Here is a 22,213-nt window from a genome sequence, read left to right on the forward strand (position 1 = left end):
CCATCAGCACAGTCTCGAATACACCATCAGCACAGTCTCTAATACACCATCAGCACAGTCTCTAACACACCATCAGCACAGTCTCTAATACACCATCAGCACAGTCTCTAAAACACCATCACCACAGTCTCTAATACACCATCACCACAGTCTCGAATACACCATCACCACAGCCTCTAATACACGATCAGCACAGTCTCTAATACACGATCAGCACAGTCTCTAATACAACATCACCACAGTCTCTAATACACCATCAGAACAGTCTCTAATACACCATCAGCACAGTCTCTAATACACCATCAGCACAGTCTCCAATACACCATCACCACAGTCTCTAATACACCATTAGCACAGTCTCTAATACACCATCACCACAGTCTCTAATACACCATCAGCACAGTCTCTAATACACCATCAGCACAGTCTCTAATACACCATCAGCACAGTCTCTAATACACCATCAGCACAGTCTCTAATACACCATCAGCACAGTCTCTAATACACCATCACCACAGTCTCTAATAAACCATCAGCACAGTATCTAATACACCATCAGCACAGTCTCCAACACACCATCAGCACAGTCTCTAATACACCATCAGCACAGTCTCTTAATACACCATCAGCACAGTCTCTAATACACCATCAGCACAGTCTCTAATACACCATCAGCACAGTCTCTAATACACCATCACCACAGTCTCTAATACACTATCAGCACAGTCTCTAACACACCATCAGCACAGGCTCTAATACACCATCAGCACAGGCACTAATACACTATCACCACAGTCTCTAATACACTATCAGCACAGTCTCTAACACACCATCAGCACAGTCTCCAATACACCATCAGCACAGTCTCTAATACACTATCAGCACAGGCTCTAATACACCATCAGCACAGTCTCTAATACACTATCACCACAGTCTCTAATACACTATCAGCACAGTCTCTAATACACCATCAGCACAGTCTCCAATACACCATCAGCACAGTCTCCAATACACCATCAGCACAGTCTCCAATACACCATCAGCACAGCCTCTAATACACCACCACCACAGTCTCTAATACACCATCAGCACAGTCTCTAATACACTATCAGCACAATCTCTAACACACCATCAGAACAGTCTCTAATCCACCATCAGCACAGTCTCTAATACACCATCACCACAGTCTCTAATACACTATCAGCACAGTCTCTAATACACCATCAGCACAGTCTCCAATACACCATCAGCACAGTCTCCAATACACCATCAGCACAGTCTCCAATACACCATCAGCACAGCCTCTAATACACCACCACCACAGTCTCTAATACACCATCAGCACAGTCTCTAATACACTATCAGCACAGTCTCTAACACACCATCAGCACAGTCTCTAATACAGCATCAGCACAGTCTCTAATACACGATCACCACAGTCTCTAATATACCATCAGCACAGTCTCTAATAAACCATCAGCACAGTCTCTAACACACCATCAGCACAGTCTCTCATACACCATCAGCACAGTCTCTAATTTACCATCACCACAGTCTGTAATAAACCATCAGCACAGTCTCTAATACACCATCAGCACAATCTCTAATACACCATCTGCACAGTCTCTAATTTGCCATCACCACAGTCTCTAATACACGATTAGCACAGCGTCTAATTCACCATCAGCACAGTCTCCAATAAACCATCAGCACAGTCTCTAATACACCATCAGCACAGTCTCTAATACACGATCAGCACAGTCTCTAATACACGATCAGCACAGTCTCTAATACACCATCACCACAGTCTCTAATTCACGATCAGCACAGTATCTAATACACCACCAGCACAGTCTCCAACACACCATCAGCACAGTCTCTAATTTGCCATCACCACAGTCTCTAATACACGATTAGCACAGCGTCTAATACACCATCAGCACAGTCTCCAATACACCATCAGCACAGTCTCTAATACACCATCATCACAGTCTCTTATACACGATCAGCACAGTCTCTAATACACGATCAGCACAGTCTCTAATACACCATCACCACAGTCTCTAATTCACGATCAGCACAGTATCTAATACACCATCAGCACAGTCTCCAACACACCATCAGCACAGTCTCTAATACACCATCAGCACAGTCTCTTAATACACCATCAGCACAGTCTCTAATACACCATCAGCACAGTCTCTAATACACCATCAGCACAGTCTCTAATACACCATCAGCACAGTCTCTAATACACCACCACCACAGTCTCTAATACGCCATCAGAACAGTCTCTAATACACCATCAGCACAGTCTCTAATACACCATCAGCACAGTCTCTAATACACCATCAGCAAAGTCTCTAATACACCATCAGCACAGTCTCTAATACACAATTACCACAGTCTCTAATACACCATCACCACAGTCTCCAATACACCATCAGCACAGCCTCTAATACACCACCACCACAGTCTCTAACACACCATCAGCACAGTCTCTAATACACCATCAGCACAGTCTCCAATACACCATCAGCACAGTCTCTAATACACCATCAGCACAGTCTCTAATACACCATCAGAACAGTCTCTAATACACCATCAGCACAGTCTCTAATACACCATCAGCACAGTCTCCAATACACCATCACCACAGTCTCTAATACACCATTAGCACAGTCTCTAATACACCATCACCACAGTCTCTAATACACCATCAGCACAGTCTCTAATACACCATCAGCACAGTCTCTAATACACCATCAGCACAGTCTCTAATACACCATCAGCACAGTCTCTAATACACCATCAGCACAGTCTCTAATACACCATCACCACAGTCTCTAACAAACCATCAGCACAGTATCTAATACACCATCAGCACAGTCTCCAACACACCATCAGCACAGTCTCTAATACACCATCAGCACAGTCTCTTAATACACCATCAGCACAGTCTCTAATACACCATCAGCACAGTCTCTAATACACCATCAGCACAGTCTCTAATACACCATCACCACAGTCTCTAATACACTATCAGCACAGTCTCTAACACACCATCAGCACAGGCTCTAATACACCATCAGCACAGGCACTAATACACTATCACCACAGTCTCTAATACACTATCAGCACAGTCTCTAACACACCATCAGCACAGTCTCCAATACACCATCAGCACAGTCTCTAATACACTATCAGCACAGGCTCTAATACACCATCAGCACAGTCTCTAATACACTATCACCACAGTCTCTAATACACTATCAGCACAGTCTCTAATACACCATCAGCACAGTCTCCAATACACCATCAGCACAGTCTCCAATACACCATCAGCACAGTCTCCAATACACCATCAGCACAGCCTCTAATACACCACCACCACAGTCTCTAATACACCATCAGCACAGTCTCTAATACACTATCAGCACAATCTCTAACACACCATCAGAACAGTCTCTAATACACCATCAGCACAGTCTCTAATACACCATCACCACAGTCTCTAATACACTATCAGCACAGTCTCTAATACACCATCAGCACAGTCTCCAATACACCATCAGCACAGTCTCCAATACACCATCAGCACAGTCTCCAATACACCATCAGCACAGCCTCTAATACACCACCACCACAGTCTCTAATACACCATCAGCACAGTCTCTAATACACTATCAGCACAGTCTCTAACACACCATCAGCACAGTCTCTAATACAGCATCAGCACAGTCTCTAATACACGATCACCACAGTCTCTAATATACCATCAGCACAGTCTCTAATAAACCATCAGCACAGTCTCTAACACACCATCAGCACAGTCTCTAATACACCATCAGCACAGTCTCTAATTTACCATCACCACAGTCTGTAATAAACCATCAGCACAGTCTCTAATACACCATCAGCACAATCTCTAATACACCATCTGCACAGTCTCTAATTTGCCATCACCACAGTCTCTAATACACGATTAGCACAGCGTCTAATTCACCATCAGCACAGTCTCCAATAAACCATCAGCACAGTCTCTAATACACCATCAGCACAGTCTCTAATACACGATCAGCACAGTCTCTCATACACGATCAGCACAGTCTCTAATACACCATCACCACAGTCTCTAATTCACGATCAGCACAGTATCTAATACACCATCAGCACAGTCTCCAACACACCATCAGCACAGTCTCTAATTTGCCATCACCACAGTCTCTAATACACGATTAGCACAGCGTCTAATACACCATCAGCACAGTCTCCAATACACCATCAGCACAGTCTCTAATACACCATCATCACAGTCTCTTATACACGATCAGCACAGTCTCTAATACACGATCAGCACAGTCTCTAATACACCATCACCACAGTCTCTAATTCACGATCAGCACAGTATCTAATACACCATCAGCACAGTCTCTAATACACCATCAGCACAGTCTCTTAATACACCATCAGCACAGTCTCTAATACACCATCAGCACAGTCTCTAATACACCATCAGCACAGTCTCTAATACACCATCACCACAGTCTCTAAAACACTATCAGCACAGTCTCTAACACACCATCAGCACAGGCTCTAATACACCATCAGCACAGGTACTAATACACTATCACCACAGTCTCTAATACACTATCAGCACAGTCTCTAATACACCATCAGCACAGTCTCTAATACACTATCAGCACAGTCTCTAACACACCATCATCACATTCTCCAATACACCATCACCACAGTCTCTAATACACCATCACAACAGTCTCTAATACACCATCAGCAGAGTCTCTAATACACCATCAGCACAGTCTCCAATACACCATCAGCACAGTCTCTAATACACCATCAGCACAGTCTCTAATACACCATCAGCACAGTCTCTAATACACCATCAGCACAGTCTCTAATACACCATCATCATAGTCTCTAATACACCATCAGCACAGTCTCTAATACACGATCAGCACAGTCTCTAATACACCATCACCACAGTCTCTAATTCACGATCAGCACAGTATCTAATACACCATCAGCACAGTCTCCAACACACCATCAGCACAGTCTCTAATACACCATCAGCACAGTCTCTTAATGCACCATCAGCACAGTCTCTAATACACCATCAGCACAGTCTCTAATACACCATCAACACAGTCTCTAATACACCATCACCACAGTCTCTAATACACTATCAGCACAGTCTCTAACACACTATCAGCACAGGCTCTAATACACCATCAGCACAGGCACTAATACACTATCACCACAGTCTCTAATACACTATCAGCACAGTCTCTAACACACCATCATCACATTCTCCAATACACCATCAGCACAGTCTCTAATACACTATCAGCACAGTCTCTAACACACCATCAGCACAGTCTCCAATACACCATCAGCACAGTCTCTAATACACTATCAGCACAGGCTCTAATACACCATCAGCACAGTCTCTAATACACTATCACCACAGTCTCTAATACACTATTAGCACAGTCTCTAATACACCATCAGCACAGTCTCTAATACACCATCAGCACAGTCTCCAATACACCATCAGCACAGTCTCTAATACACCGTCAGCAAAGTCTCCAATACACCATCAGCACAGCCTCTAATACACCACCACCACAGTCTCTAATACACCATCAGCGCAGTCTCTAATACACTATCAGCACAGTCTCTAATACACCATCAGCACAGCCTCTAATACACCATCAGCACAGTCTCCAATACACTATCAGCACAGTCTCTAACACACCATCAGAACAGTCTCTAATACACCATCAGCACAGTCTCTAATACACCACCACCACAGTCTCTAATACACCATCAGCACAGTCTCTAATACACCATCAGCACAGTCTCTAATACTCTATCAGCACAGTCTCTAATACACTATCAGCACAGTCTCTAACACACCATCAGAACAGTCTCTAATACACCATCAGCACAGTCTCTAATACACCATCAGCACAGTCTCTAATACACCACCACCACAGTCTCTAATACACCATCAGCACAGTCTCTAATACACTATCAGCACAGTCTTTAATACACCATCAGCACAGTCTCTAATACACTATCAGCACAGTCTCTAACACACCATCAGAACAGTCTCTAATACACCATCAGCACAGTCTCTAATACAACATCAGCACAGTCTCTAATACACCACCACCACAGTCTCTAATACACCATCAGCACAGTCTCTAATACACTATCAGCACAGTCTCTAATACACCATCAGCACAGTCTCTAACACACCATCAGAACTGTCTCTAATACACCATCAGAACAGTCTCTAATACACCATCAGCACAGTCTCTAATACACTATCAGCACAGTCTCTAATACACCATCAGCACAGTCTCTAATACACCACCACCACAGTCTCTAATACACCATCAGAACAGTCTCTATTACACCATCAGAACAGTCTCTAATACACCATCAGCACAGTCTCTAATACACCATCAGAACAGTCTCTAATACACCATCAGCACAGTCTCTAACACACCATCAGAACAGTCTCTAATACACCATCAGCACAGTCTCTAATACACTATCAGCACAGTCTCTAATACACCTTCAGCACAGTCTCTAATAAACCATCAGCACAGTCTCTAATACACCATCAGCACAGTCTCTAATTTACCATCACCACAGTCTCTAATACACGATTAGCACAGCGTCTAATACACCATCAGCACAGTCTCCAATACACCATCAGCACAGTCTCTAATACACCATCAGAACAGTCTCTAATACACGATCAGCACAGTCTCTAATACACGATCAGCACAGCCTCTAATACACCATCACCACAGTCTCTAATTCACGATCAGCACAGTATCTAATACACCATCAGCACAGTCTCCAACACACCATCAGCACAGTCTCTAATACACCATCAGCACAGTCTCTTAATACACCATCAGCACAGTCTCTAATACACCATCAGCACAGTCTCTAATACACCATCAGCACAGTCTCTAATACACCATCACCACAGTCTCTAATACACTATCAGCACAGTCTCTAACACACCATCAGCACAGGCTCTAATACACCATCAGCACAGGCACTAATACACTATCACCACAGTCTCTAATACACTATCAGCACAGTCTCTAACACACCATCATCACATTCTCCAATACACCATCAGCACAGTCTCTAATACACTATCAGCACAGTCTCTAACACACCATCAGCACAGTCTCCAATACACCATCAGCACAGTCTCTAATACACTATCAGCACAGGCTCTAATACACCATCAGCACAGTCTCTAATACACTATCACCACAGTCTCTAATACACTATCAGCACAGTCTCTAATACACCATCAGCACAGTCTCTAATACACCATCAGCACAGTCTCCAATACACCATCAGCACAGTCTCCAATACACTATCAGCACAGGCTCTAATACACCATCAGCACAGTATCTAATACACTATCACCACAGTCTCTAATACACCATCAGCACAGTCTCTAATACACCATCACCACAGTCTCTAATACACTATCAGCACAGTCTCTAATACACCATCACCACAGGCTCTAATACACCATCAGCACAGTCTCTAATACACTATCACCACAGTCTCTAATACACTATCAGCACAGTCTCTAATACACCATCAGCACAGTCTCTAATACACCATCAGCACAGTCTCTAATACACCATCAGCACAGTCTCTAATACACCATCACCACAGTCTCTAATACACTATCAGCACAGTCTCTAACACACCATCAGCACAGGCTCTAATACACCATCAGCACAGGCACTAATACACTATCACCACAGTCTCTAATACACTATCAGCACAGTCTCTAACACACCATCATCACATTCTCCAATACACCATCAGCACAGTCTCTAATACACTATCAGCACAGTCTCTAACACACCATCAGCACAGTCTCCAATACACCATCAGCACAGTCTCTAATACACTATCAGCACAGGCTCTAATACACCATCAGCACAGTCTCTAATACGCTATCACCACAGTCTCTAATACACTATCAGCACAGTCTCTAATACACCATCAGCACAGTCTCTAATACACCATCAGCACAGTCTCCAATACACCATCAGCACAGTCTCCAATACACTATCAGCACAGGCTCTAATACACCATCAGCACAGTCTCTAATACACTATCACCACAGTCTCTAATACACTATCAGCACAGTCTCTAATACACAATCACCACAGTCTCTAATACACCATCAGCACAGTCTCTAATACACCATCAGCACAGTCTCTAATACACCATCACCACAGTCTCTAATACACTATCAGCACAGTCTCTAATACACCATCACCACAGTCTCTAATACACCATCAGCACAGTCTCTAACACACCATCAGCACAGTCTCTAACACACCATCAGCACAGTCTCCAATACACCATCAGCACAGTCTCTAATACACCATCAGCACAGTCTCTAATACACCATCAATACTGTCTCTAATACACGATCAGCACAGTCTCCAATACACCATCAGCACAGTCTCTAATACACCATCAGCACAGTCTCTAATACACCATCAGCACAGTCTCTAATACACCATCAGCACAGTCTCTAATACACTATCAGCACAGTCTCTAATACACTATCAGCACAGTCTCTAACACACCGTCAGCACAGTCTCTAACACAACCATCAGCACAGTCTCTAATACGCCATCAGAACAGTCTCTAATACACCATCAGCACAGTCTCCAATACACCATCAGCACAGTCTCTAATACACTATCAGCACAGTCTCTAATACACTATCAGCACAGTCTCTAACACACCATCAGCACAGTCTCTAATACACCATCAGCACAGTCTCTAATACACCATCAGCACAGTCTCTAATACACTATCAGCACAGTCTCTAATACACTATCAGCACAGTCTCTAATACACTATCACCACAGTCTCTAATACACTATCAGCACAGTCTCTAATACACCATCAGCACCGTCTCTAATACACCATCAGCACAGGCTCTAATACACTATCAGCACAGTCTCTAACACACCATCAGCGCCATCTCTAATACACCATCAGCACAGTCTCTAATACACCATCAGCACAGTCTCTAACACACCATCAGCACAGTCTCTAACACACCATCAGCACAGTCTCTAACACACCATCAGCACAGTCTCTAATACACCATCAGCACAGTCTCTAATACACCATCAGCACCGTCTCTAATACACCATCAGCACAGGCTCTAATACACTATCAGCACAGTCTCTAACACACCATCAGCACCATCTCTAATACACCATCAGCACAGTCTCTAATACACCATCAGCACCGTCTCTAATACACCATCAGCACAGTCTCTAATACACCATCAGCACAGTCTCTAATAAACCATCAGCACCGTCTCTAATACACCATCAGCACAGTCTCTAATACACCATCAGCACAGTCTCCAATACACCATCAGCACAGTCTCTAATACACCATTAGCACAGTCTCTAATACACCATCAGCACAGTCTCTAATAAATCATCAGCACAGTCTCCAATTTACCATCACCACAGTCTCTAATACACGATCAGCACAGTCTCTAATACACCATCAGCACAGTCTCTAATACACCACCAGCACAGTCACTAATACACGATCAGCACAGTCTCCAATACACCATCAGCACAGTTTCTAATACACCACCAGCACAGTCTCTAATACACGATCAGCACAGTCTCTAATACACCATCAGCACAGTCTCTAATAAATCATCAGCACAGTCTCCAATTTACCATCACCACAGTCTCTAATACACGATCAGCACAGTCTCTAATACACCATCAGCACAGTCTCTAATACACGATCAGCACAGTCTCCAATACACCATCAGCACAGTCTCTAATACACCATCAGCACAGTCTCTAATACACCACCAGCACAGTCTCTAATAAATCATCAGCACCGTCTCCAATTTACCATCACCACAGTCTCTAATACACGATCAGCACAGTCTCTAATACACCATCAGCACAGTCTCTAATACACCACCAGCACAGTCTCTAATACACGATCAGCACAGTCTCCAATACACCATCAGCACAGTCTCTAATACACCACCAGCACAGTCTCTAATACACGATCAGCACCGTCTCTAATACACCATCAGCACAGTCTCTAATAAATCATCAGCACAGTCTCCAATTTACCATCACCACAGTCTCTAATACACGATCAGCACAGTCTCTAATACACCATCAGCACAGTCTCTAATACACGATCAGCACAGTCTCCAATACACCATCAGCACAGTCTCTAATACACCACCAGCACAGTCTCTAATACACGATCAGCACAGTCTCCAATACACCATCAACACAGCCTCTGATACACCATCAGCACAGTCTCTAATACACCATCAGCACAGTCTCTAATACACTATCAGCACAGTCTCTAATACACGATCAGCACAGTCTCCAATACACCATCAGCACAGCCTCTAATACACCATCAGCACAGTCTCTAATACACCATCAGCACAGTCTCTAATACACCATCAGCACAGCCTCTAATACACCATCAGCACAGTCTCTAATACACTATCAGCACAGTCTCTAATACACCATCAGAACAGTCTCTAATACACCATCAGCACAGTCTCTAATACAGCATCAGCACAGTCTCTAATACACTATCAGCACAGTCTCTAACACACCATCAGCACCGTCTCTAATACACCATCAGCACAGTCTCTAATACACCATCAGCACAGTCTCTAATACACCATCAGCACAGGCTCTAATACACTATCAGCACAGTCTCTAACACACCATCAGCACAGTCTCTAACACACCATCAGCACCGTCTCTAATACACCATCAGCACAGTCTCTAATACACCATCAGCACAGTCTCTAATACACCATCAGCACAGTCTCTAATAAACCATCAGCACAGTCTCTAATAAATCATCAGCACAGTCTCCAATTTACCATCACCACAGTCTCTAATACACGATCAGCACAGTCTCTAATACACCATCAGCACAGTCTCTAATACACCACCAGCACAGTCTCTAATACACGATCAGCACAGTCTCTAATACACCATCACCACAGTCTCTAATACACTATCAGCACAGTGTCTAATACACCATCACCACAGTCTCTAATACACCATCAGCACAGTCTCTAACACACCCTCACCACAATCTCTAACACACCCTCACCACAGTCTCTAACACACCCTCACCACAGTCTCTAACGAACCCTCACCACGGCGTTCAACACACCATTACCAGAGTCTCTGATCACACCCTCATCACAGTCTCTAATACATCCTCACCTGTCTCTAACACCCTTACTACTGTCTCTAACACACCCTCATCACAGTCTCTAATACACTCTCACCAGTCTCTAACACCCTTACTACAGGCTCGAACACACCCTCACCATGTCTCCAACACTCCATCACAGTTTCCAACACATCATCACCACAGTCTTTAACACATCATCGCCATATCTATATCATACCCTCACAGTCTCCAACACCCTCTCACCACATACTCTAACACACAATCACCACAGTTTTATTCACACAATCACCACAGTTTTTAATACACAATCGCCATAGTCCCTAACACAACCATCGCCACTATATATAACTTGCCATCACCATAGTTTCTAACACACCATCACCACAGCCTCTAACACACCATCACCACAGTCCCTAACACAACCATCACCACAATCTCTAACACACCATCAGCACAGTCTCCAATACACCATCAGCACAGTCTCTAATACACTATCAGCACAGTCTCTAACACACCATCAGCACAGTCTCTAATACACCATCAGCACAGTCTCTAATACACCATCAGCACAGTCTCTAATACACGATCAGCACAGTCTCTAATACACTATCAGCACAGTCTCTAATACACCATCAGCACAGTCTCTAACACACCATCACCACAGTCCCTAACACAACCATCACCACAGTCTCTAACACACCATCAGCACAGTCTCCAATACACCATCAGCACAGTCTCTAATACACTATCAGCACAGTCTCTAACACACCATCAGCACAGTCTCTAACACACCATCAGCACAGTCTCTAATACACCATCAGCACAGTCTCTAATACACCATCAGCACAGTCTCTAATACACGATCACCACAGTCTCTAATATACCATCAGCACAGTCTCTAATACACCATCAGCACAGTCTCTAATACACGATCAGCACAGTCTCTAATACACCATCAGCACAGGCTCTAATACACCATCAGCACAGCCTCTAATACACCATCACCACAGTCTCTAATACACCGTCACCACAGTCTCTAATACACCATCAGCACAGTCTCCAATACACCAGCAGCACAGTCTCTAATACACCATTACCACAGTTTATAACGCACCATGATCACAGACTTTAATGCACAATCACCAAAGTCTTAACCACACCATTACAAAAGTCTCGAAAACACCATCACCACGGTCTCTAACACCCCTGCATCACTATCTCAAACATAGTCTTGAACACACCATCCATCCAGCCTCTAACAAAGCCTCACCACAGTTTCTAATACAGCATCGCCAGAGTCTTTAATACGCCATCAACACAATATCTAGCACACCCTCACCACAGTTTCTATCACACCATACCTCAGTTCGAAACACACCCTCATCACAATCATCAATACACCAATGCTACTATCTTTAACAAACCATCATTACAGTCTCGAACACACATCACAACAGACTCTAACACACCATCAAAAAAACAGCCTCTAACATACCACCACAGACTCAAACACACTCACTACAATTTCTAACACACCATTACCACCATCTCTAACATACAATCCTACTATCTTGTCTGCTCAGCTGGGGAACACAATTATGGTGTGCAAATTTTCTCCCCCTCAGCTAATCTAATGAAGTTCCATCCTGTTAGTGCCACACTAACATTCTCCCCCATGATGCATTTCTCCAAATCAAGTCCCTGGCCTTACTGATATAGAAACTTGAATCACAGCTGATGATCTGGTTCAGGAATTATCGTTTTCGCCAGGGAAATGAATACCATTGTCTTATGATTAGCGAACCTCCCTCTATCTTGTTGCAGCACACTGAGTCATCAGTAGTACAATAGTTATTGTTGGTTAAAACCACCTACATTTACCTTGGTTCTCTTATTGAAAGTTCCTTTATTATTTGTTCAATCTTATATTCAAAAAGCAAAAGGCTTGAATTGATTACAGGGCCTTTTAGAATAATTATTTGCAAAGGAAAACTACAGTGATTAATATTTAAAGCAAACAGTAGCAGATCTCAGTCTTGCTCGCACTCCAGTCCATACATAGATTGCCTAAGAACAGTTGCATGCTGTACTTAATATTTATAACAATGGGTTACTGCTTCGCAAAGGCACAGTATTAATTTTTTAACACAACAAAGGCTAAAACCAGCCTTCTATTATCAACAATAATGATTATTTAACAGAAACATTAACAATTAACGGTTACCTAAGGGCAACTGTGATTAGAACATCAAACAACAAAATAAAAGTCTTCCTATGCAGTTGGTGGAGGGAGGCAGGTGTGTTAATTGATTTATTTGGTTTAAAGTTAAAAGGGTGAACACAAACTAATGAATCATGATAGCCCAATGTCATATCTCATGTCATGTTCTGTGTTCCAGATATCTGGACGGAAATCAGTTTGTGATGGTGCCCAAGGAACTCACCACCTTCAAGCATTTATTACTTATGTAGGTACTTTCCTTATTGCGCTCCTAACCGACTGATACTTGAAAACAGGATAATAGCTGATCTGTACCCACCTTGGCTCTGTATCCCTTGATGCAATTAGCTCGCAAAATCAAACTTTTTGCTTCCTATCTTCTCTCCTGTCTCTGCCCCTTGTTCTAGATTCCCTCCCAGTAAATAAACATTTTCTTCTATTTCTTCCATCAATTCTCTTTGGAATTTTGTTCTCTGATTAATTTTAATGTTCAGTTTGTCAGACTTCATTCCCCACAAGAGGCTTGTCACTGACAACTGATTGTTTAACTCAGAATCAAAGACTTACTTTTGTGGTGGTGCAATCCAATATCATTGTTCGAAAAAGGATATCAGTGTTGACTACATGCTGCACATGTTCACTGCTAAGGACCTTAAAGACCATGGACACAGTCTATACCAGGCAGTGCTGAGTATCCCGAAGGGTAAATTATGTAAAGTACAAGTGTTTACCCTTGTGAGTGAGTGACTTGGTGACTTTGGGCTCCTTGTGTGTTGCCCCATAGTTTCTGTGGCCATCTAGGGTACGAGGGGGTAAGTTGGTCCAGCTCCTAGAGCAGTTACAACTCTGCTTCCAAAGCAGGATGGGGTGTTCCCAGTATAATGCCTCATTTTCCTGCTGAATCACTAGTTGGGAACCCTGAGGAGAAGTCCACTCATCCCTCTAGTGGCCACTTTCATTTGGGAGCCAGAACGGTATTCCTGATCTGTGTTGTTCAGTAATCATTGCGCCATCAAATGAGCTCCCCAGAATAAATCTGTGGTATACAGCATGCATAATGTAAATCTAGAGAAGTGCAAATTCAGGTGGTCAAGTGATTTTCAGCCAACATGCCTGGGAGTGCCAGAGCAAAACTGGTGATCAGCGCTGGGAAATGAAGCACGATTCATGTAAAAGCTTCATTTTAAAGTTGCACTGAATAATAAGGAGATGGGAACATCACAGATGTGATTCTGTGGTTTGCTCACTGTGCAGTCAGATTTCTCAAACAAAAAGCAGCCAGGCATATTCTGGGGCACCTGGAAGTCTTTGTTTAAAGAGGGACCAGCTGTATTTTCATAAATAAACTTTGGGTTTGTGAGAGCTCACATTTTTGTTTGTATTCTTTGGAAGTTTGTTTATATATTGGAGGTTCTTTGCCTCCAAGCTGGCAGCAAGATCTATGTTTGCTGCAACCACAATTCTGGATCTGCAAATGGCTGGACAGCACAGCATTATTTGCAGAAGGAAGAGACACTCAAAGACTGGAGCTTTGCTCAGGTTATATGGTTACACTATGGGAATACCTTCTAATTAGCACAATTGATTAAAGAACCACGTGCGCAGTTTGCATGCCAAGCTGCAAGTTGCAAACCCTGATTGACCACAAGCTGCCTTAGACATAGTGTAGGCCTCAGGCTTTCACATCCGGTAGTATCAGAAGGTACAATGCATCAGGCGCTCACCATCCCTTTATAGGCCCTTGCTGTCTGTGTAAATCATATAGATGGCCTTTTCTGCCAACCGTTCTGATTATATCCAATGTATTTTCCAGTGATTTGAGTAACAACAGGATCAGTACTTTGTACAACCAGAGCTTCAGCAATATGACAGAGCTCCTGACTTTGTAAGTATAATATCTATTTGGCACTAAACTAGGACTACTGTTGGTTGTAGAAAAATTGATTAAACTGGCTATATCAAACTCCATTGCAGATTTGCAAAATAGAGAAATATTTGACCCTACCCTCAGCATGCTTCTGTTTACAAACTGCCTTTTTCATCTAACATATTTTTATTTTCACAGAATTCTTAGTTATAACCGGCTCAGATGTATTCCAGTTCGAACATTCGATGGCTTGAAGTCCCTACGTTTGTTGTAAGTACGAGAGTAGATCAGATGGCTCCTATTGCCATTACTTTTAATGCTGCAGCTAACCTCTACCAGCATCTATGTCAGCTTAAGTAATGTTCTGGAGTTTCCCAGCCCTTTCTACCAATCAATGCTATAACTTTAGTCGTCTTTTTATTGCTACACATGCTAGTGTGACCAGCCTACCCACCCTTTCCTCAAAAATCACATGCCCATGGCAGATTGCTGAGAAGACCGGAGTCAGAACAGCAGAGTGGGAACAATGCACGGTGGCACAGTGGTTAGCACTGCTGCCTCACAGCTCCAGGGTCCCGGGTTCAATTCCGGCCTCAGGTCACTGTTTGTGTGGAGTCTGTACGTTCTCCCCGTGTGTGCGTGGGTTTCCTCCGGGTGCTTCGGTTTCCTCCCACTGTCCAAAGAAGTGCAGGTTAGGTGGATTGGCCGTGATAAATTGTCCCTTAGTGTACAAAAGGTTAGGTTGTGTTACTGGGTAACGGGGATAGGGTCGAAGCCTGGGCTTGGGTAGGGTGTGCTTTACAAGGGCCGGTGTAGACACGATGAGCTGAATGGCCTCCTTCTGCACTGTAAATTCTATGATTGTATGAACTCTGAGGGAATTGCTGAACCTGATATTTGTGAATCTGCAATTCTATATTACATGAGCCAATGGCTACAGGAGATAAATGCATTAGGAGCCATTGGCACTAACACAGCACAAAATCAATATAAAGGCAGTATTCTCCATCTCTGTCTGACTTTCAAATGGACTTGTGCATCCACTGTAAGGCCACTTACCTAAGGAGGTCATGGCCAATCCCAAATTATGAGGACAGGGGGTCATTCACATACTTAGAAACAAACAGATCGTGTAGCAGCAAGTAATATTAGGTGGGGTGTAAAATGACATTTCACCTGATCCTGAGGATTTGCAACCCGGCGAGTTAGGTTGTCCCCAATAAATAAGTGGACAGAGATTCAGGAGGTACTGGAAAAGCCTGAGCAAAGTAGATGTAGTTCCAGTGCTATATAGGTATGGTGGATTTGAAATAAAATTAGAAAATACTCAGCCAATTTAGCAGCATCTGTGGAGAGAGAAAAACAGAGTTAATTGTTTTGACACATCAATATTGTTTCTCACTCCACAAATGCTGTCACACCTGGAGAATATTTCCAGCATTTTCTGTTCTATTTCAGATTTCCTGGGCGAAATTCTCCGGTATCGGCGCGATGTCCGCCGACCGGCGCCCAAAACGGCGCAAATCAGTCGGGCATCGCGCCGCCCCAAAGGTGCGGAATCCTCCGCATCTTTGGGGGCCAAGCCCCAACCTTAAGGGGCTAGACCAGCGCCGGACTAATTTCCGCCCCGCCAGCTGGCGGAAAAGGCCTTTGGTGCCCCGCCAGTTGGCACGGAAATGACATCTCCGGGCGGCGCATGCGCGGGAGCGTTAGCGGCCGCTCATGGCATCCCCGCGCATGCGCTGTGGAGGGAGTCTCTTCCGCCTCCGCCATGGTGGAGACCGTAGTGAAGGCGGAAGGAAAAGAGTGCCCCCACGGCACAGGCCCGGCCACGGATCGGTGGGCCCCGATCGCGGGCCAGGCCACCGTGGGGGCACCCCCCCGGGGCCAGATCGCTCCGCGCCCACCCCAGGACCCCGGAGCCCGCCCGCGCCGCCTTGTCCCGCCGGTATGGTAGGTGGTTTAATCTACGCCGGCGGGACAGGCATTCTAGCAGCAGCGGGACTTCGGCCCATCCGGCCGGAGAATCGCGGGGGGGGGGCCGCCAACCGGCGCAGCGCGATTCCCACCCCCGCCGAATATCCGGTGCCGGAGAATTCGGCAACTGGCGGGGGCGGGATTCATGCCAGCCCCCGGCGATTCTCTGACCCGGCGGGGGGTCGGAGAATCTCGCCCAGGTCTGCAGTATTTTGCAGTGAGGTCAATGGATTTGTAAGTTGAATTCGGTGACAGTGGATTCAGTCATCTCAAATTATAGGAATACCGTTTGCTCATAGCTGACATCTGACAGAAGTTCTGTTTGCTTTTTATTTGCGTTCATGCAGGTGTGGTGACAAATCAGGGCCACAAATATTTGCTCACACTGTCAGAACTTAGTGCGGAAATGCAGATTTTATTTTTCTCTAGTTGTGGTTTAGTTGCCAAGGAGAAATGCGAATTGATGTTAAGACACTTTTATAGAGGCATGTTTGCTAATTTGTAGCATGGGAAACCATTGCCCATATGCAGGCTTTCTGTGTTTATACTTCAAACCCAGCGGCCTTTTCCCAGTGGCATAATTACCAGCACAAAAAAGTAGCACCCCGGGGCAATTTTAACCCAACGTGCTCATTGGAAACTGCTGAGATTGGACGCTAAGCTGATTTTACAAATCATACAGTTTGACTTGGTATTGAAGTCACTGCCAGTCCTATTGAGCTGGGTGGAAAGCTAGAGGATGGAATTTTCAGGCCACTCATGCCACTGGGATCTTCTGGTCCCACCAAAGTTAAGGGAACATTTGCATGGCACGCCACTTCCGCCATGGAGGAACATGCCCCAGCACAGCCAGAAAATACCGGCCTGAGTTCCAGCCAATGCCAAGGGTTTCCCATACTGCAAATTTGTTTAAAAATGGAGAGAAAAGAGCTAACAATTCGAGTCCGATGATTCTTTGTCAAAGCCATCGGACTTGAAACGTTAGCTCTTTTCTCTCCCTACAGATGCTGCCAGACTTGCTGAGATTTTCCATCATTTTCTTTTTCGTTTAAGATTCCAGCATCCGCAGTAATTTGCTTTTAACCAAAGATGTGCAGGTTAGGTGGATTGGCCACGCTAAATTGCCCCTTAATTAGAAAAAAAATAATTGGGTACTCTAAATTTAAAAAAAAGGAAGTGTAACTGTGGGAGAAATTGTACAAGCACAAACTATATGAATGCCAATTGTTAAATTTTTGGCAGCACCCTAACCATGTAACTCAAACTTAAGATGGAAACACATCTCATTATTGTTTGAGAAGCTGAATAGAATTTGTGCAGGTCTCTGGTAGATTGCATTCATTGTGTATAATAAACTATTTTCCAGGTCTTTGCATGGAAATGAGATCTCAGCTATTCCTGAAGGAGCATTTAAAGACCTTTCATCGCTGTCACATTTGTAAGTCGATTCGTCAATAAGATCCAGTTATTTTTTTTTCCTGTTCTGAGCTTGAAGCAAATAGAATTCCCCTTCAGTTGATGAAACTCAAAGCAGGGAACAGCCAGGGATGATGAATGGTTCTGGCACTTTTACAAGTTAATGTGCTATTTCCTTTTGCACTGAAAATTTAATATTAAGATCTATATTGCTGAACCAAATTATCCAGATAATATTTTGCATGGAATGAATTTGATTCCCTTGTCGATAATGAATTTAATTTGAATGGACCATACAGCTTTGCGGTGCAATGATTCAGGGTCTGAAACCATTTTTTGCTATTTCTTCATTCAGAATGATATAGAGGTGAAATTTGTCTTTGGTGGCCGCATCAAGCAGGTGACAATGAACCAGCAGCCTGTTTTACACCCAACTTGATTTTCGACCCAATGACCTCAATCTTGAGGTTGTTTCCCCTGGCTGGGGAATTTAGAACACAGGGGCACAGTTCTCAGTACAAGGGGCTGATCATTTAGGACTGAGATGAGGAATTGCTTCACTCGAAGGGTTATGGATCATTGGAATTCTCTACCATCGAGAATTGTGGATTGATGAACAATGAATATATCACTGAATATATTTAAGGCTGAAGCAGACAGATCTTTGGGCGCTCAGGGAATCATAGTAAATGGGGAGTGGACGAGAAAGTGGATTTGCAACAGAAGATCAACCATGATTGTATTGAACAGCAGAGCCGGCTCAAGCGGCCGTACGGTCTAATCCTGCGACTATTTCTTATGTTTTTATGTTCTCTAAAGAAAATTGGTTCTGTTTGAAACAGGATGCTCATTTGCTATCTACCCCAAGATCTGATCTCACCCCTTACATGTTATGAATTCACACAGAAAGAAGAGTTAACGGGCGTTTAAATGTGTCACAAAATATGCATTGCAGGGTGTCTCTTAATATTGTGGTAGCTGCAGGAGAAATGCTCTTGAGCAAACATGCATTCATAAAATTGGACGATTGTTGCTAGATCAGTTGTTTGACATCTGAGACTGCCATGCTTAATCTGTGCAGTATACTGATTGGGTCACACTCTGTTAAAGTATAGAACTCTGAGGATCTGCAACTTTAAAAGGAGGCAAATGTGAAGGGGCATTAGGACAATAACTGAAGAGAGTAACTGTAATATAAAATGCCGATCTGGGGCATAGCTTCAGGAAAATAGCACTGCCAATGGACAAGGAATATTAGCACACATTATGAAAAGGTATGGTCAAGATTGAGGCCAGGAACCACTTCGTTATAGTATGAACAATGAATGCCAGTTCTTCCATGGAGGCGGTAGAGGCCAAAACTCTGAAAATCTTTTAGTGGCATTTGAATGTAGTGATATGGGGAGGAGCAGAGAAGACACTGGTTTCTATGGAAGGATGAGTTACATGGGACATATAGCCCAATTTGTATTTATTTTTCTGATCTTTTAATGGACTGAATGTTGTAGTCAGCGGTGAGGCAATGGCATTTGCCACTGACCGTGAAGAAAGCTGACCACAAAGATATAGTAATCTCCATGATGCAGACTCTCCTTTACAAGTCAAAGGGATTTCCAGATGTCTAGCAACGATGATGTTATCAAGTAGCAAATCACAATGCAGTATTCTTACAGAGAGCTAACCCAGAAGTTAACAACCACTGAACAATGTGGAACTTGTCATAATGGAGAAATTTGACATTCAACAAACATGAAATGAGGCTGTTTAGCAGTAATTATGAACTTACTACACCATTAAAAACCCAGTTGCGCCATATTCAACTAGGGTCAATCTTTTCTGAGGTTTTACTGAAAGACGTGGCGCATAAAAGGGCAAGTTCTTGTAATTTCAATCATTTCTAATTGATTACCACCTGTGGGGATACTAACAGTTCATCTCTGGAAAAGAATAAAACCATTGACAGCAACTTTTAGATTTCTGTGTTTAACTGTGCAGGTGCGGACTTCAGAAGTTGCTCTCAGTTTTTGACATCATTACAATCATAAACTTTGGAACAATATTCCGTGCGTAGAAAAGCAATTAATCAATTTGTTTTGTCTATCCAGAGCCCTTGGAGCAAATCCCCTGTACTGTGACTGTAACATGCAGTGGTTATCAGACTGGGTAAAATCGGGCTATAAAGAGCCAGGCATAGCTCGCTGTGCTGGACCTGGTGATATGACCGATAAGCTACTGCTCACTACGCCTTCGAAGAAATTTGAATGTCAAGGTAATGCCACCAATTGAGTTTGACTATGGAGTTGAGTGTACATCGAAAAATATATTTGTTTTGGAGTGGAGATTAAATCAGAATTTGCAAATGTGGATTATCTATCAGATTGACCTCTGTATAACGATTGACTAATAACCATTTGGTTGTGGTTGACTGGTTACGTTTATAATGAGATTTGATTTTAACTTGCTGATGAAACTTTTATGTAACTGTTATTTGGCCTTTGACTTTCTTTGGTTGCATGCAATTTAACATTTTTTAATTTTTCAATTGTGACCTTTGACATCCTATGCCCTGCCAATAGAGATTCCAGGGCCTTGCAGTTTTCTGGTGCCAGGTAAGAGAGCTGACCCACCCCGGTGAACACAGACCTTCTGCCTTTCCTTAAATGTGATCCCAAGAAACACCCTAGTCTCTCAAACAGACTTGTTTCCTTAATAACCAATGTCCATTTGATATGAATATACAGTTTATACATTGTCAGTCCAACTTCTGACCTTAAATATGAAGTGCATGAGTTTGAGCCGAAATTGAAAGATGAGCGTAAAATAAATGTCTGTCTTCTTTAAATGTTGAATTGTCTTTATTGTATTTTTAAAAATTAAAGATTATATTCCACATTTAGGGCACGATTTAACCAAAATATTTCTAAGTGTAATTTTGGGCGAGTTTGGCATGGTGTTTCTCGCTGGCTTTTTGGGTGAGATCTACACCGATACTCACCCACATTTAGGGGGCGATTCACTGGCTGCGTTCCACCAGAATCGGAATGTGACGTAGCCAGTAGATCCTAGGAGAGGCCTCTCCCGGGATTCCCAATGGTTGACAAGCCTTGCGAGATCTAACAAGATCTTGCGAGGGGTCTCGATCTGGGTGGGACCCAGACTCGCAGAGGCAAAAGAGCTTAAAAGCTCACTTAGCTATGGTACTACCAGATCGAATGGCCACCCAGCATCTATCAGCCTCGCCGAGCAGACCTCAGCCGCGTGCCGTTTAGCACTGGTCCCCACAAACGGGGACTTGTGCGGCGATCAGAGGCCTCTGGGTGGTCAGTCTCCAGCGTGATTCGGACGTGATGAGTCTGGTAAATCGTGCCCTTAGTGTATTATTCTCTCCAAGCGAATATCTCACTGTG

At 43.6% G+C, this 22,213-nt stretch overlaps 1 protein-coding gene across 7 annotated transcripts in view; it reads left to right on the plus strand.

The window, feature by feature from the left end:
• The window catches only part of slit2 (slit homolog 2 (Drosophila)), a 671,546-nt gene that overhangs the window by 541,504 nt on the left and 107,829 nt on the right, over positions 1 to 22,213 (plus strand). For all 7 annotated transcript variants that reach the window (XM_072496476.1, XM_072496471.1, XM_072496473.1 and 4 more), the window contains 5 exons: positions 13,725 to 13,793; positions 15,360 to 15,431; positions 15,612 to 15,683; positions 18,757 to 18,828; positions 20,912 to 21,075. In XM_072496476.1, the coding sequence (XP_072352577.1) occupies positions 13,725 to 13,793; positions 15,360 to 15,431; positions 15,612 to 15,683; positions 18,757 to 18,828; positions 20,912 to 21,075 (449 nt within the window). The remainder of the gene's footprint in view (positions 1 to 13,724; positions 13,794 to 15,359; positions 15,432 to 15,611; positions 15,684 to 18,756; positions 18,829 to 20,911; positions 21,076 to 22,213) is intronic.

The sequence above is a fragment of the Scyliorhinus torazame genome, chromosome 3 (genome assembly GCF_047496885.1).
Source record: "Scyliorhinus torazame isolate Kashiwa2021f chromosome 3, sScyTor2.1, whole genome shotgun sequence".
NCBI lineage: Eukaryota > Metazoa > Chordata > Chondrichthyes > Carcharhiniformes > Scyliorhinidae > Scyliorhinus > Scyliorhinus torazame.